The sequence below is a fragment of the Rhamphochromis longiceps genome, linkage group LG8 (genome assembly GCF_057381845.1).
Source record: "Rhamphochromis longiceps isolate RC_006_pf linkage group LG8, R_longiceps_female_GT1.1, whole genome shotgun sequence".
NCBI classification, from domain to species: Eukaryota; Metazoa; Chordata; class Actinopteri; order Cichliformes; family Cichlidae; genus Rhamphochromis; species Rhamphochromis longiceps.
Window position 1 is genome coordinate 27,319,097 of NC_140564.1, and position 18,223 is coordinate 27,337,319.

Sequence of the window (18,223 nt, forward strand, 5' to 3'; positions counted from 1 at the left end):
CCCCTTCCCTAAACTCAGGAAGTACCGCTGCTGACTGTTTACCATCAATCTTAAGGCACAGCCTACTGTGCTATTTACGCGGATATGCCTCACATAAACACGTAATATTGTCCGTAGCTACGTTTGAATGGAAACACACAAAAATAACTTTATAAGCAGCATACTGAAATTTACACGCGAATACATTTTCAAGTTTTAGAGGTCTAATTGCACGATACACTATAAAAAGAATTAATAGGCGTTAACGGCTATAATTAAAGTAAAAAATAAATACATAAAGTTTTCATAATTAACATTAAAATAAATATGAAGGAAAAAAGGAGAGTTGACCGGTGGTGGCATGTCGCCCTCTACTGGTGCAGTATAGAAACACGTTGGAAAAAAAAAGACGCGCTCCGATTGGTTGATTCGTTTCACACTTTTAGACATGCTGCTTTCAGAGACTGCAGGAAATATTGCGATCTGCAGTTGAACGCTCTGCTGAAGAACAATACAATTTGAAATCTTGACGGAAAATAACTTGGTTTTGTGAAAGTGGTTGTATTTGACCTTCTGTCTTTGCGTTTATAGCATTGATGAGATAAAGAACACTAAATTATTGCCTATACTTAACTAAAACGGCTTCACATTGCAATTACTTAAACCTATTTTAGACAATTCTTTGTTACTCTTATTGGAACTGTCAACTTTTTATTACATGCCTGAAGTGCCACACAGGTAATTTAATCCTAATTCAATTTAAAAATGATAAAATATTGGCACATTAACAGTTTCCGTTTTTCCAAGTGAGAGGTTTAGAGGGGGGACATTTGAAGGCAACATCACCATCGATCAGTGTTGCACTTCCCCTCAAGCATCCCCACACGACACACAGGGCTCTCACAGGCGGCAGCAGTGTTGTATGTGTGTGTGAGAGAGAGAGAGAGAGAGAGAGAGAGAGCGGTGCAAAGCATCACACAACATGACCATCCGAAACGTTCTCCGGGATCATGGACAGAGGTACCGACCACGGATGGCTTGTCTCAAAAAGGTGGGCTGCACAGCTTACATTAGATGATGTAAACCAGAGCACAGGCTTATAGATTATACCTGCTGCAGACGCATCATTAGTGACTTGTATAAATTCTCTAACGCAATGCTTGGACTGTATTGGCTTACAGGAACCTCACAAACCCAGGCTGTTGTTGGCATTTGCACTATAATAATCTATAATATTCTCTGGAAATCCCAATGCTTTCATTGAATAGATTTATTAAGGATGGTCATTCCGTTAAGGATTAAAACCCACAGGTACCATTTGGACTACAATAAGCTTTAGGGAAACCCAATAGCAAAATGCATTTCTTTAATAATATGGACTTTAGTTATTAAGGGTTATTAGAGATGTTATTCATATACTCGTGTTTCAGAATGATGCCAACATACTGTAAATCAGATGTCATGTCAGCTTCCCCCTTACACTCTATATAGCTGTCAGACTGTGTTCTGTTTCAACCTTTTCACTGTGATAAGGTCGTTCTGTTTAATAAGCATTAGGCCTGGATCAGTATCAATACCTCCATCTACACCAACCAGCTGCTGGAAAGAAGTTAATCCAGGCGCTGTGTGAATTGTGTGTGTGTGTGTGTGTGTGTGTGTGTGTGTGTGTGTGTGTGTGTGTGTGTGTGTGTGTGTGTGTGAGGCCAGCCAGAGCAGTCCTTCATTCATCATCTCATATTTAAAATTCAGTTGGATGGTCACCAAAGAGAATGTTTTAACATTAGAAAAAATAAATAAATAAATGGAAGGAAATAATCAAGACATGAGCTTCCAGATGTAGCACTCACACAGTGTCCCCCTCTCTCCAGGGGAATGCACACAGAATCCATTTCCTGGAGAACTTTGTGTTTTGGTCAATGAAAGCCCACTTTGGTCCAGCTCAGTCTGGGGCTTATAGCCTCTCCAGGTTGACTTCAAAGCACAAAGCCACTTCAAAAAGACCCAGGAGTCAGCTACAAACACACTCTCTTTCTCTCTCTCTCTCACACATGCATACACACACACACATAAAGTGAATTAATGTACTACAGGATTTCTTCCTCTGCCGTACACACCTAAGTTGTGGGGGAGCTCTGGGATCAGATGGTATGATGGCTGAAAAACTGTTTAGAGGGCAGTGAGTCATCACAAACCTCCCACACAAGCCAAACAAAAGCCATGAGATCAGGGCTTGAAACAATCCCGTCATCTCGCTTCTCACCACTTTCTAATGCAGCATTAAAACTGTAATCCAGTCATTGGACTAAAAAGCTGAACAGTTGTTTGGAGAGAAACAGAAACCGAATCATTCGGCATTTGTCTGATAGGAAGTATTAATTACAAGCTTACACATCAAGCCTTAACATCCCAGGGGGGAAATTTGCCCTTTTTTAATCAGTGAGACACAGTTTAATGCAGCTTTCTCTGCCTTTCATTAAGTAGAAAAGAGGTTAATGGTAATGCTGTGCATGCTCGAGGTTACACTAATGATCATCATCACCGTCATGTGAATTTCACTGATCAAAATTTAGGATTTACAATCAAATCTGCTGCCCCAAAAACCTACACTGTGAGCTCTGATGTGACACCTCCTCACAACCTTTTTTTGAGCAGGCGGAGAAGGTGGTCCTCGAGATGCAGGACCCCACAACGGGAGTGAAGCTACAGCCTCAGAGACTGGTTATCACCACAATACCACATGCTATTACTGGTAAAGTGGACACAAACACTCTCACATACACTACAGTGGCTTGATTTTTATCCCGTTGAGTGACTGTACCTGCACAACCTCGCCAGAGGATACCACGGTGTTGGAGCTACAGATTTCATCTCCATGACAACCCCATGGTCTCAGAGACAGAGAGAGGGAAGAAGTAGGAGGTGAAGGAGGAGGATGATGATTGAGCAGGCGAGAGGAAACAAACATGTAGCGCCCGAAGCAAGAGGAATGCAGGCAGTAGGTGGTGGAGGAGGAGAAGAGAGGGAACCTAGACTTCTACGTCACCTGCAAGCTTTGAATGCCCACAGCTGAATGAATGAAAACATACCAAAGGCTTCTTCTCTGCTGCTCTCTCCACTTCCCTCTCTCACTTTCTTTGCTGTTTTGTTTTCTCTCCATCTCTGATTCCTTTGCTTTTCCTGTTTCCTTTTCCTCCCCCTTTCCCCCTTTCTTTCATCTCACAAGCTTTCCTTTCCTTTCCTTTCTTAGTTTCTTTCTTCCTCTTGTTTCTTTCCTTTGCCTTTCTGTCATTTTCTCTCTTCTTCACTTGTCATCCTTCTCCTCCTCCCTTTTCTCCTTCCATGTCTCTCTTTGACATTAGCTTTCTGGCATTTACAGGCATGCACTGATGGACATAAACAACATACAGTATATTTAAAGTTGTTTGCTGTTCAAGCTGCCCTTTTGACTAGTGTTGTTTATTTCCATAGATTCTTTGTTACTTCTGACCTTGAGTCCTTTTTCCTCAGGTGAAGACATAGTTGTGTGGTTAGCAGACAGATTCCAAATCGATGCACAAGGTGAGAGATCAGGCAGCTGATGCCATCCCAGTTCAAAGTGTGTGTTTTGATAAAAAGAAGACAGTTTTAGGATGTTATCATGTTAGCTGACAGTGAAAATTGGTGATAGAACCTCATTTATAGCAAATCTGTCTTTTTTATTCAGAGGCGAGGAGTTTTGGCTCCATGCTGGTGGCGTTAGGATACATCTACCCTATACAAGACCACAAGCGTTTAGTGGTCAAACCAGATGCATCCCTGTATCGCTTCCAGGTAAACACACCACATTTTAAAGCTTAGCCAAAATCTCAGCTGCAGCAAAGCCAAACGATCTTCCAAAACAGTATTTCTGGTTATGGGAAGATTTAGTTTTCATTGCTGCACACTGAACAGTGTTTTTGCATGTTGTTAAAATGTAAAAAAAGGGATGCACATAGTCATGCAGAAACACACATAGTGTGCACTCCTGTTCCTGCTATCTAGTGACTCCACAACTCATGCAAAAAATGCAGTGTAAACTGAAATGCTTGCAAAGGTCATTTAAGTGTGACTGTTGTTTACCTACAAGAAAACAGAAAACAACAGAGCAGTTGCTAATTTATTAGGTGCAGAGCCTAAAAGATTGTGATAAAAACACATCAGTACATCAAATTCATTTGATGTAAAGGCTAGAAAGTTGCTGTGTCTCTTAGCCTGAGCACATAGCAACTTCTAAGAATAATTATGTCGGTATATCATGTAAGTTCAAAATAAAAATGCAGAGCCATGGAAGGTTAAAAAAAAAAGGTTGATCGAGCCTTGTGAAGTAAAATCATGCACTTCCTGGAAGTTTTTCCATCCAAAAATGTAAAAATGTGAGAAACCTTTATTTTCAAAAATGTGTAAAAATTAAATGTAAAATTCCTTCAGTTTAAAACAGTGCTGCATTTTTTTCAGTGCAGAATAATGTTTTTTTTTTAAACACTTTTTTTCTTCTTCAAAAAAAAGACAGAAAGGCCCTACACTGAAATAAAACAAACATCTTTGTAAAAACATTCACCATTTTTAAAATAAAGGAATTTTCCATATTACTTTTTATGGATGTTTTTCACTATGCATTGCATTTTTACAATACATAGAAATGCCCGTACATTTTGGTAAAAATTAGAATTTACTGTCAGAAAATTTTGGGGATATTTTTAGTTTTTTGAGAGATTTTTTTCAGTGTGATATACATATTTAATTCTGCATTCAGTCATTATTTTTAATATATTAACAGATTCATTTTATCAACATTATTGACCATGGTAATTTCCCATTGGTAAATTGGTTCCAGAAAGCGGCATGTGCCAGATTTTCTGTAATGGGTTTAGCATCTCTGCTGTAACATGCAATGATTAGATAATAAAAGAGTTTACCATTACAAGACACAAAAACCACTAAAGCGAGGTAAAACCAATTTCCGTCGTATTTATTTTATGATGTGAAACCCCAAATTAGTCTGGCTTTAGTTTCCTGAATGACTGCAAATTGAAAACAACCAACAAAAAACACCCTTAAATCTGCAAGAAATGAATCCCACTCACAAAAACGCTTACTGCTAATCATCACCTCTGCCCTTCATTGTTTCCAGACACCATATTTCTGGCCCACACAGCAGTGGCCTGTTGAGGATACAGATTATGGTGAGTGTATCTGAATGCATCCTGTTACTAAGAATCACTTACCGTTAACATCCATCTATGTTTTTGTTACTGAAGCAATCTACCTGGCAAAGAGAAACATACGTAAGAAAGGAATCTTGGAGCTGCACGAGCAGGTGAGAATTGGACACGAATCCCACGGCAATTAATTTTCTCTATTGGCATTTACTGAGGTGTTGTTTTATGTCGTCAGGAGCAGTACAACCATCTTCACAAGTGGATGAATCATAAATGGGATTTTATAGTGATGCAAGCTAAAGAGCAGTATAGGTGGGTGTGCAGGAAGCTCAGTGATGTCGGGAAGCGTTAAGGGTAACAATGTGTTATGACTCTCTGTGTTTGGGTTGGGTTTTAGAGCTGCGAAAGAGAGAAAGAAACCGGACCGTGTGGTGTTTGACTGTCAGGAAAGAGCCTACTGGGTGGTTCATAGACCTCCGGTGAGAACACACACATGCATGTTTCTATCACTACAGAAGACGTTTGTGAATTTATATTTGAAGACTTAGACTAGCCGTCACTCAACCAAGTCCTTTATGATTTGCGTGAATGAGAATGGCTTTTTGCCACCAAAAGGAGCTGGGCCTCACTATGTGATTATATAAACACATTTATGTCCCCACAACATGAGATAATATAAGCATACATGCACAGATATAGTTATCAAGCCTGAACAGTAAACAGCAGATATTGGTACATTGCAGGTAAACAGAGAAGTAAGAAAGTAAATTGCACCACACTGCAATACTTCCCAAGGTATCTCATTATCTCTACCCATGATGTCTCATTACCACTGCATGTCCAGTCAGAGGAAAAGGGCACAACTGATTAATATTTCACACTGCATGGGAGAAAGTGGTACAGTGGTTTGCACCTTGTGCACATCGAGCTTCTTGTGCTGTGATGCTGGATTACAGCTAGAACAGTTACCAAAGACAGTGACAGCTCCCAACCAAAGACCCATGTGTTTCCCATGAGTTAATTGGTTTGCAGTCATTTGATTAGGTGCAAAGATGTTTGAGGATATTCTCACTTCAGAAACTGCTGATCTACTGGGATTTTCCTGCACAAACATCTCTCATATTGCAGAAATATGTCTTTCTAAAGTTTTGGTTGCATAATATATGTGACCATAAACTATATGGTCACATCATATAAAGTAGGGCCATAATAAAAACACAGTTAAGTGCATAATGTTAAACAGTTGTGCTTTTCATTGTTTATGACTTCAGCCTTTAGGAAGAATATTGTGTTGACTACTGGTGACCTTTTCAGTAATGTAGCACGTTGTAGCCTGTGCTCTGTGACTTGTGTTGTGTCCTTTCAGAAGTGAGGTACACTATATTGCCAAAAGTATTTGCTTGTCTTCATTCACATGCGTATGAACTTGAGTGACATCCCAATCTTAAGCCACAGGGTTTATTATGATGTCGGCCCATCCTCTGAAGCTATAACTATTTCAACTCTTCTTGGAAGGTTTTCTATAAAGTTTATGAGTGTGTCTATGGGAACCTTTGGCCATTCTTCCAGAATCCCATTTGTGAGGTCAGACACTGATGTTGGATCAGAAGGCCTAGCTCCTGGTCTCTGCTCCAAAGGTGTTCTTTTGGATTAGGACTCTGCAGGCCAGTCAAGTTCTTCCACACCAGAATTGCTCTTTAATGTCTTTATGGATCTTGCTTTGTGCCCTGGTGCACAGTCATGTTGGAACAGGAAGGGACTATTGCCATGCTTGAGAGCATGAAATTGTCCAGAATTGTCTTGGTATGCTGAAGCATTAACAGTTCCTTTCACTGGAACTACTTATCCATTGTATTGCCAGACAGAGAAGCATGATTCATCATTCCAGAGAGCACGTCTAGGTTGGGCATGCTTCACACCACTGCATATGACGCTTTTCTATTGTACTTGGTAACGTAAGGCTTGAATGCAGCTTCTCAGCATTGGAAATCCATTCCATGAATCTCTCTACATGCTGTTCTTGAGCATATCTGAAGGCACACGTGAAGTTTGGAGGTCTGTAGTGCTCAACTCTGCAGAAAGTTCATGACCTCTGTACACTATGCACCTCAGCATCTGCTGACCCCACTCTGCCTACTCATGCCTTGACTTGTTGTACAGGTGGCATCCTACCACAGTACCACGCTGGAATTCACTGAGTTCCTAAGATCTGTGAGTGTTTGCAGAAGCAGTCTACACGCCAGGTGCTTGATTTTATGTCTGTGGCCACAGAAGTGATTGGAACACCTGAAATTAAATAATTTGGATGGGTGAGTGAATCCTTTGGCAATATAGTGTATGCACAGAAGACTTTGACCTAACGAGGGTCACTGGCACTGGCACTAATTTGTGTCTCATGGCACATGAGTTATCGCTGCAAGGGTGCTCTGTTGTCAATCCCTCAGTTGAGATTTCCATATGCATGCTGTAAAATAAAGCAATAAAGCATATTAATCAGCTACCAACGTTAAAAGCTGATAGGTCAAGTTCTGCCGGGAATTTTGAGGTACAACTACAACTAACCCATCCGAAGTTCTTAAATCCCAGTTCGATCAAACGTCCTGCTGTCAGACACAAAAGGGGCTCCTGTGTCTGCTGACACAGTATTAGACAGGAAGTTTAAATGCTGTGGCCGATTGATACTTACAAAATCAGAGTATTAACTGCTTTGCATTTGTTGGTTTGTGTATTTTAAAGCTTTTCAGACAAAAAGGATAGATATTTCTTCCGTCTTCCAGCCTTCAAGCATTTCATTCCTTCTAAATACTAAATCAGATATGCACACTCTTAATTTAAGATGCACAATTTAAAAAGGAAGAAACTTTTGACCTTTTCTAAAAAAAATCAGTATTCAATAAAAGCAGAAACAGATGTTTCATGTTGAAAAATAAATATAATGACACCTTGATGTAAATAACATATGCTGTCCTTAAAACTTCATCTTACAGGTTCAGATTGATCGTAATGACTGCTAAATGTGATTTAAAGTTAATGCATTTTAAAGCCCCCCGTGGGAAACAAATAAAGTACTTGAAGATGTATTCATAATGACCAAGAGTGAATTTGGTGATTGGCCTCTTCTTGTTTGAGATGGCCATGAGAAGTACGACACATTATCCGCTGATGATTAGCATTATAAAACAGCCATCTGTTTAATTAATTAGTCCTTTGGTAAACACTGTGTAATTCTCTTTTGTTGATGTGTATGTAGCCAGGGACTGTGAGTGCCATGGACTATGGACTGGAAAGACTAATAGATCCAAATGCACACGAGGTAACAGGTGAGTCTCTGCCTGACCCGCATGAACATAATTCCTTTCAATCAGCTTATATCCCATAAGAAGCTTTAATGCATTAATGCAGGTACAGTAAATGATATGTATGCTGTTTTCTTTTATTAAAATTAAGGCCTTCTCTTTTCCTTTCTTCTTCTCTGCAGGCATTTCCTACGGCTATGTTTTCAAATCCCAGACTTTTAGGCTGGTTGTGAACACATCTGCACACACTCACATCACCTCATGAATGCACTTGCTATAATACTTGCTAACAAAAAAAAAGTACCTGAATCTCAGCTCAGGTTGTGAAATGATGTTGAAGGTTAGTGTTCACAAGTGTTCATCATGAGTCCAACAATGATAAAGAAGTGATGTATAAAACAGTGCTTTTTTCTGTGCAGAAATACATACAGTGTCCTAACTGTGAAGTCATAAAGTATATGGCTTATTATCTGTACTCATACTTTTAATACATTTTTCCTCAGGCAAAAACACCCGATGACTACGAGAGGATCGTAAGTTTTTTTCTACTCACTTGTTGGATGTTTTATTGATCACGTATAGTGGCAGCTCTGTGTTATTCTGGCTGTCATTTCTCTCCCTGTAGATGATTTTCACCCAGCAGTCCATCATGCGTCCCAGAGTGAAATCATCAGTGTCCATTGGCGCGTAAGACAGTCCCTCATATAAGAAGCTCGCTACTATCTGTAGCAAACCAGTACCCCTCCTATACCCTGGCTGCTCCATTAGCTGTATGCCTTAAAGTAACACACGCACATTAGTTTCAGCATAACCCCACTGAGTGATCTGTAAAGGTCAGACAGGTTAAAGCTGATGAGAAAGTGGGACCGTTGTGGAGGGCTGCTTAAGCTTATTGGTGGAGCCCTCCACAACAGTCTCAGTTTCTCAGTAAAAAAAAGAAAAATACTGGCCCTGATTATATGATAAGTAGCTAGCTCAGTGGCTAGCTAGTAGAAAGTTCACTTGAATCTTTGACATATTTCCCACGTGTCTTTCCAGCAAATAAAAAGAAAATGAGAATCTTCACAGTAGACAAACATGTATTGTCAAGTGTATTTGCTGTTCTCTGACTGATGAGGGATTAGATAATGTGAGTTATGCCTCCTGTAGGCTTGGCTGCACTTGCTTTACTGTTTCTGTGTGGCTGCATCATTAATGGTTAAAGACGTTATTTTCCTTCAGTGTGGTCGATGGTGACGTGTTTTTCCCTCCACTGCAGGTTGGTGAAATACTGCGCCACTTATAAAGGCCACGACCCTTTTCTGTCCAAGTGTCTTCCCAGCAACCCCTGGCTCACTGATGACGTCACATACTGGGCTTTGAATATGCCCAAGTGCGTAAGATGATTATACTTATAGAAATCACTGATTTTGGACAATAATTAAGAATATTTTGTTTTTGTTATCTGTGCGGCACAGTGTGGAAATACCCACTAAAATGCGTGTGGAGAGGTGGACGTTCAGCTTTGGAGAGCTCCTTTCAGACCCTCGAGGACGAGATGACTTCAGACTGTTCCTAAAGAAAGAGTTCAGCGGTATGATAGTCTGATGCAATTTAAAGTCACTGTTGGTCCTGATGTTAAGCTTTCCTTCAGTAGAAGGGGTTAGGAATAATCTGAGTTTATATCTGGTTATTTTCTCTAAACCTACTCAGGTGAGAACTTGGCATTCTGGGAAGGTTGTGAGGATCTGAAGTGGGGCACTGCTGCGACAATGAAAGAGAAAGCAGAGCAGATCTACAAGTAAGAACTTCTTGAAGAATATATTAGTCTTCTGGTAAATATTGAAGACAGTGGAGAAGAAAGTATTATTTGATTTAAAAATCGCCAACTATGTTTACTGACAGTGATTTATGACTCTTTAATAGTTATATTTATTAGTTTAATAGTGACACAAATACATGTTGGACATTCAGTGTTTTTAATTTTTATTTTTAACATTAAATTCACTCAATTATTTTTAATTAATAAAGATTAAAGATTAAAACTTAAAATAAAACTGAGAATTAATGCAAATTTTGGTTGCCATCATCCAGAAATAATACGCCTTAGATTAATTACAGTTTAAATCTAAACTTTGCATGTAGTGAACTTTACCTGCAAGTATAGTGTTACTTTAACTGATGATTAAATGATGAAAACAATGCAGTGGATATTTTTTTCTCACATCTTTACTGAAGAAGAAGTTTTTATCTGGCTTTTGAGGTTTTTCCATGTAAGTGTCAAAGCATTTCCTCTTCATTCCTCCCACTTTCATTGATCTCAGGACTTTCCTGGCACGCGGTGCTCCACGATGGATCAACATCGATGGAAAGACGATGGAAATCACAGTGAAAGGTCTGAAACACCCACACAGATACGTCCTGGATGCAGCCCAGACTCACATCTACATGCTCATGAAGAAGGTCAGTAAACATGTCAGTAGGTGTGATCAGTGCAGAGACTGCATAAATTAAAACACCTTTTTGGATTTTGGTTTGAGCTGACTGTGGAGCTGATGGCGCTATGCATGCCCATGCTATAGCAACGTGTGTAATTTGCTCTAAATGGGAGCATGATTTGAAACTAAACATCACAAAGTATCAGATTAGACTTTTATTGAGACTATAAACTCACAAAAAAATGTTAACTGGTGTCATAAATGATTAAGTAGCAGGATAATGTTCTCATTGACCTTTATACAATATGAACTTTGTGACCAGATGAGGTGCCCCCTGCTGGCCACTGTAAAGAAAGGAAGTTTAAGGCACTTCTGCATTGGCTTCACTTTTCAGACCTGGATGTCTATGGTTAAATCACAAGGGAACGGTGGGGTTGTATCTGTACCTGTAAGAGACCAACTCACTGGACCAACTGATAGCATTTTGCATTTTGCAGGACTCATATGGCCGATACCTAAAATCTCCAGTGTTTAAGGAAACAACGAAGAAGGCCGTATGTCCCGAGGAACACAAGTTCAGGTAAGAGGCACTTTTTGCATTGAATTTGTGGAGCTTTTCTCAGACATTGTTGGAAGATTTATTTGAAGCTTTTAGTTTGACTAACAGAAAATACGTCTTAGTCACAGCAAAGAGGAATGTTGCAGTCTAAACAACCCTAACAAATATATAACATAAACCTCAAATTTTCTCTTCTCTCCTCCGTACTCTTAAAGACAATCCTGAATTTTCAACTTTCAACTCTTACCTTGTTCCTGTTTCTTTTCCCCTCCCCATACATCATCCCAGTGACTCCCAGTTGGAGCAAAATGCAAGAAACAGACGGCCCAGTCTCAGTCCCATCATCATCCGGCAACAGGAGCAGGAGCAAAAGGCCAAGATGGCCGCCAGTGCCCCTGTTGACATCACACAGGTCATGAGCAAACTCAGCCAACAGGGCAAAGAGGCGCCTCCTCGTCGCACCTCAGTTAAAAATGACTAATTTTATTTGTCTAATTGCTATAGTAGTTACATATAATACATGTAATACATTATATGTTTAGACAGGATATAATGTTATATAATAAATTAGAAAACATCTATAATATGTTGCTATTAGACCTTTCAGTGAAGAGTCATAGACCAGAGCCCAGCTAATTTATCAGCGTGCTGATATATCTGCTGAAATTAGCTGTTTGCTGATCTATTGGTATCCATATTGGTCATGACTGATAAATAAAATTTTTAAAATTTAAAGAATTGAAGTTGTTGTGCCTCATAACAACTTTAATCATGTTTGTGCATTGATGCTGCATAGGTAGATTTTAGGATATGTGTCAAAATATTCGATTTTCAAATCAACACATATCGGTCTTAAAAATCGTATATCGATCAGGCTCTATGTAAACATACTTTATATTTCTGTGTGAGTCACATGTTTGACGTCTTTGGAAATGCATGTTTCAAAATCTGAACCAACCTTTTTTTGCAACTCATGTTAATAAATTACTACAAGAAGAAGACAAATAGCCATCTATTGTCATCGCTGACATTTACGTCCATGTAAGCTGTAAGTGTTGTCTGCTTTTTTGTTTGTCATGATACATTTACTGTGCTGTCCATCTCTGTGCATTCACTGTTGTTTAGTATGTTTTGAGTTGTCTTTGTTATCAGTCATAAGGTAATAAAACATTCATAAAACCACCTCATACTTATGTGTTTGGACTTAAGCCGTCATTTATTCACCGTTTTCATTTTTCCATTTAATTCGATTGTAGCGCAATGCATTCAAATTCCTTCCTTCCTTCCTTCCTTCCTTCCTTCCTTCCTTCCTTCCTTCCTTCCTTCCTTCCTTCCTTCCTTCCTTCCTTCCTTCCTTCCATTGTTTCTTTCTTTCAAAACCTGCTTTTTTGTGATGCGAAAGTGCAACGTTAAGACCAACATAAGTTTGCAAATTTACTTAACCATTTGCACTTGTTGTAAACATACGCTTGTTTCTACAGCTTGATCATTGAGATGATATTAAAATGCATATTAACTTATTAAAACAGCATTTTTCCACCATAGAGTGAGGTATGGTTCTCCACCTATCAAAACTGATGAGCATTGCCGTTATATTTTATAGCTTACATTTCCCTTTGCTAAAAAGCAGAGTTAAACAATAGGAAACTGAAGCTAAGGGCAAAACAAGTTAAAAGGAGTGTACTACAAATTTATTTGGCAAGAAAAAAAATTCTGGATTTAGCTAATAAAACAGAAACAATGCCTGTGATGCTTAGGTTGGATATCCATTTAAAGTAAAATTAAAATGCTGCAGGCAACAAGCAACAGTGAGAGCTAGAATCAAAAATCTCCTGGGCTACTGCCGACCCTGTGATAGCTCGTAAGAATATTCTGGAAATTTTTTATCAGTATTGCAAAAGCAGATTTATGTGCCTCAGGCAAGGCACCTGCAAACAATTGTGCAGAATGGGGAGAACATATTTTAAAATACTTTGAAGTCGACAGACAAGAAACGGCATCATAGGCAAATGGGATAACACATTATGAAGATCTCGGGTAATCATCGCAGCACTGTGGGGTTTTGAGACCAACACTGATATCATGGGTTGATGATAAAAGTGATGACTGTTATCGTCATCACTTAAAACAAAAAAGTTGTTATTGTTTTTCCATCTGGAGCAGGACTCACTGTTATGACATCATAGGCACTGAGGCATTTGTCCCAGGGGTATGTCAGCCTGAGGACAAAAAACAGCTGGAAAATCAGGATACGCTATCAAAGCCCATTTTCCCTACTCAGTTACAGATGTTATGTTTTTTAAAGTGCTGTGCTCTCTGAGATGAAAGTGTGGTGCTCTAATGTGAGCTTTAATATCATGAATCAGCAAAGCTGAATGCTGGTCAGACCTTTCTTTACTTTGAGCGGACAGTGAGATTGTCTTGGAGGCTAAATATTAATTTCCTGTGGTTACAGAAAGTGAGAGGGCTCTATATTGTTATAATGAAGTTGATGTTATGAAACCTTTTGCGTGTTATGTCTCTTGTTAGGTCTGTAAACAGAATAGTGATGTATTCAGGGAACCATCTGCTAAAAAAATTCCAAACACAGACATGTATTTATCTGTCTGGATGCCCTCTGACTTGTGTCTCTTGCCCTTTGACCTCACAGCTGTGCCGCTTTACCACTCCTGTGCCCCACCTCGCTGTCTATTCTGGCATGACTGACCCCCCCTCCGCCAACGCCTCGCCCTCTCTTCCCTTTTTGGCCCACACCCCAGCCTGTCCGTCCCCCATCAGCGTGGCCTTAGACAGCACCTCTGCCTCTGAGCGGCGAGCGGAAGCCAGTGAGGGGGAAAGTGAAGGGAACCCTGAGGCCCGAGCATCTGCAGGAGGGAACGTGTCCAAGTCTCGCATGGCTCTATCCCTGCGTCGTCTACTCAAGCGTGGCTGCACTCCCTCCTCTATGTTTGCCAGCTTGTCACCTAAATGTAATCCAGCTGCCGGGACAAGCAGCCGCATACAGCCAATCAGCCCAGATGAACCTAGTCAGGCTCCGCCCAGACGGATTGGCAAGTACGTGACAGTCATGCAGGACTTTTACTTTGAAAGACATATGTTTTCCATCATTTTCGCTCCAATCCAGGAGTCTTATTTTACTTTAAATTTAGGTGGAAGCGCTGAAACAAGAAGTGAAATAGTTGTAGAACAGGCCTGAGGAAGAGGCTGTTATCTGTAACTTGGACACTAGGACTATTTGTTAATTGCAAGAAAGGAAAAAGAAATTCAATTTTTAATACAATTATTTATTTTTGTTTTTATTGCAAAAATTCATACATATGCAATATTGGAGCTACAGTTCCTACAAAACCAATATGATGGGAACATCTTTGCATAAAAGCTGGAAGTCAAAACTGTCATCTCATATTCAGTTATTTATTTAACTGACACAGCACATGTAAATATTGTTATATTACATACATTGTATGTATTTTAGTCATGCCTGTGTATGCAGACTTTGTATCTAGTTGGGCTACTAAGGTACACAAAGTAAAAGTTTATGTTGCTAACGTGACAAATAATATCAGATCAGCCCCTGATGACCTCGTCTTTTTCTGAAACATTTCTCAGCTTTTTTCAGATCAAAGTGGATATTCCTCCGGAGTGCCGCATCTACCCCATTGAGTCTGAGGATGAAGATGAGGAGAACAGAGCTGTCTCTCGGGAAAGAGTGGGAACCAAAGAGATCATCTGCCCTTGGGAGAGCCTCACTCCACAGAATGGGACAGGCTAATACACTGGAATTACACAGGTATAAAATGGTGGGACCAGACCATAATGTATAACATAAATTCAATCAACAAGAGGACAGACTGACAGTACTCTTTCTGGGATACTCTAAAAATGGCTGTCTAGAGTGGACCAAACATTAACTTGCTGAACCTGCCTGCCTGTTGGCTTGAAATGCCCCATTGTCACACATGTTGCAGCATAATCCTAACTTCACTGTCCATGCTCAGAACTTTCAAAACATTTTGTTTTCAACAATATGGCTCAGTACAAAGAGTTTATGCAGGCGTAGTTATGTCCATATATAGTGAATAATGGTCTGAAGAGTGTTTTAAAGCCTTCTTTATGCTAGCGTCACATCAAGAAAAGCAAAACTTGCAACCTTGTTGTCACTGAAAGACCGAGACCACATCTTACAGTCAGGTTTCACCTTCAAACCAACTTTGGTACATCAAGTCAATGATTAAACAGCAACATGATGGGTCAGACTGTTGTCTATCTGCTATCTGTGACTGAATAAGTTTAATGACAGCAAAAAAGCTGTTTGTGATGATATGGTAATTAACTCTGATAAATTGGCAAAAATTGTAACTGTTGCCCTCTGTTGCAAATTTGTTGCCATCTGCATAAACAGAAACTCGCATTAATCAGAAATTCACATTTACTACATACATTCTGACTCCACCCAGAACCTCATAGATTTGAAACCGAAATTCTTCAACAAAAAGTCCCGTATTTGCAGCAGAGCGGTTATTTAACTGCAAAATAACACTGTTGCTTGGCAACCTTCCTTTTTGTATAGGAATATTGTCCTGAGAATGAAATCTTTCAGTTTAATATGTTTTGTGATTTGCGTGTTCACTACAGAGGACATAAATAAATGAGTTGAGTCTCAGGAGGAAATGACCAGAATAGATCTGGCAATGAGTTTGTTCAAGTCCACAGAGAACTTGTGCTCATTGACTCAGACGTACTCGGATTGACTGCAGTGTGTTAGAAATCTGTCTGAGAGTGATTGCAATCAGTCCGAGTTGGACCGTGATTGTTTGGAGACAGGTTGCCTCCCATCAGGTGACCTGTGCAGCTGTCTTGCAATTCCCAGTAGCCTCCCACAGGCTGAAAGTGTTACACACTCAGCCTCTGGGTAACCAGGTGCAATCGGTTACTAAATGTGAAAAAAAATCATTGTGCAATCACAGATTTTTTTTAGCAGCAAGGAGGTTGTCATCCTATTTTATACTCAAGTATGACTGAGCCATTACACATTCGGGAAAAAAATGAAACCTATAAAAAAGTAAAAGGAAATCCTTAGTATTTGTTATATATTTGCATAGAAAACACTGTGGATACAAAATACGAGTCCAAGCCAACAGGCAGAAAATGTCTTAACACTTAAAATCTAGATTTTGCTGGAGTATTCCTTTAACTACAGCCTTATATTCACCAACCCTTACTAATGTGAGCACCAGCTGAGCCCTGTATTTAGGATAGAGGTGTAGTTTTGGCAGAGGCTGCTCCACATGGAGAACAGGGTGAGCGCTTTCAAAACATGAGCCGTAGCTTTCATACCCAAGCCTCATTCTGTACCTGCTGATGAACTGTAGCCCAACAGCAGCCTTATCCGCCTCCACACACTGGAGATATTTTGCTATGTTTGGTTTGTTGTTGGAAGTTTTTACTAAGCAGGCATCTACACATACTTCCTTAGAGCCAAGTGGACGGGAAAACAAAACAGCACGAATAAAAAGAGATAAACTGAAGTATTTTTGTGATTGCCAAGGACCATAAGTACCACCGGTAGTTCTCAAGAAGTACATGTTTACATCCTAGAGTGTGATAATCCAAAGCAGACATCTGTAGACTCTGCTTCCACACATGCCTGCTAACTGATAATGTACCTATATATCTATTAAAGTCGAGATGTGTTCTTGTGATGCGAAATAGACTTAGATGCCTGAACCCTAGTTTACTTACCTCTTACGCACATGTGAAATGACCAAATAGATGCGTTTCAGGTCAAATGAGAGCACATGAGCAGCTTGTCTACATGCTACTATTTTTGCTGATCTACTCCTGTGAGACGTACGCTCTTCATGCATGAAGGGTTACTTTAAAGGGAGTCGGTGAGTAGTTTTTGTATTTGACTCCACTGCTGTTTTGTACACTTTGTGTAGCTGTTGTGTACTGTACACTACTCTGAGTGAGGTGTTGATATTTTTCCCCTCACTCACAAGTCTCTCCTGTATGAGGGACAACATGGACTTACTGTCTGAATGTATTATCTTTATCATGTTTACAGATGCAAGAATGTGAAAAAGACCTTAAATTTGTTGTATTTGATATGTACATTCCATGGCTTGTGTCAAGTGCCTCAATAAAAGATTGTCTTTGCAAAAAGGTTCACCTGAAATCTGGGTGGACTGGCCTTTTAAACTATTTTTAATGCAACTTTCAGAATTTTATTTTTTTATTGTAGTATGCAAATAAAAAAATTGAAATCAGGGGGCTAATATGATAAAATAGCACAAAATTTCGTCACCTCCCAGCATGAAGGTTCTGGATGTGAATCCACCACCTGTGTGGGTTCACACTGGCATTTTCCCACAGTCCAAAACATGCAGTTATTGGGGTTGGGTTAATCGGTAACTCTAAATTGCCCATAGGTGTGAATGTGAGTGTGAATGATTGTCTTTCTGGTTGCCCCCCAGCCCCCCATGACCCTGAAAAGGATGAGCGTAAGAAAACTAACTTCAATAGATGCCTCACTCATGTTTAAAACTTCTAAATCTGCACAAAAAAGCACAAGAAAAAAAGCACCATTCTTAAAACAAGTGGTTCTTAATCTGTATGCTGCAGCGCACTTGTAGGTGGGGCTTGGACAATCATGGGAAAACATCAAGTTAAAATAAGCTGAAGAAATGTTGTTACAAAAAATAAACAAGAATCTTCTATTGCAATTATACCAACCCTTATTTTACTTTATATGGTCTTTTCAAAGATGGGGACAAAGTCTGCAACCACTCACAC

The 18,223-nt window shown here is 39.6% G+C and overlaps 1 protein-coding gene across 1 annotated transcript; it reads left to right on the forward strand.

The window, feature by feature from the left end:
• Window positions 1-476: 476 nt before the first annotated feature.
• Window positions 477-17,496, forward strand: LOC146663905 (regulator of G protein signaling 9-like). Its single transcript, XM_085416853.1, has 19 exons — window positions 477-1,030; window positions 2,632-2,728; window positions 3,487-3,537; window positions 3,683-3,789; window positions 5,129-5,180; window positions 5,256-5,314; window positions 5,392-5,468; window positions 5,554-5,635; window positions 8,407-8,469; window positions 8,956-8,985; window positions 9,078-9,139; window positions 9,711-9,824; window positions 9,910-10,025; window positions 10,145-10,232; window positions 10,756-10,894; window positions 11,367-11,449; window positions 11,717-11,840; window positions 14,079-14,482; window positions 15,038-17,496. Exons 1-19 carry the CDS (start codon window positions 962-964, stop codon window positions 15,198-15,200), a joined length of 1,980 nt encoding a protein of 659 aa, XP_085272979.1. The 5' UTR covers window positions 477-961; the 3' UTR covers window positions 15,201-17,496.
• Window positions 17,497-18,223: the final 727 nt, after the last annotated feature.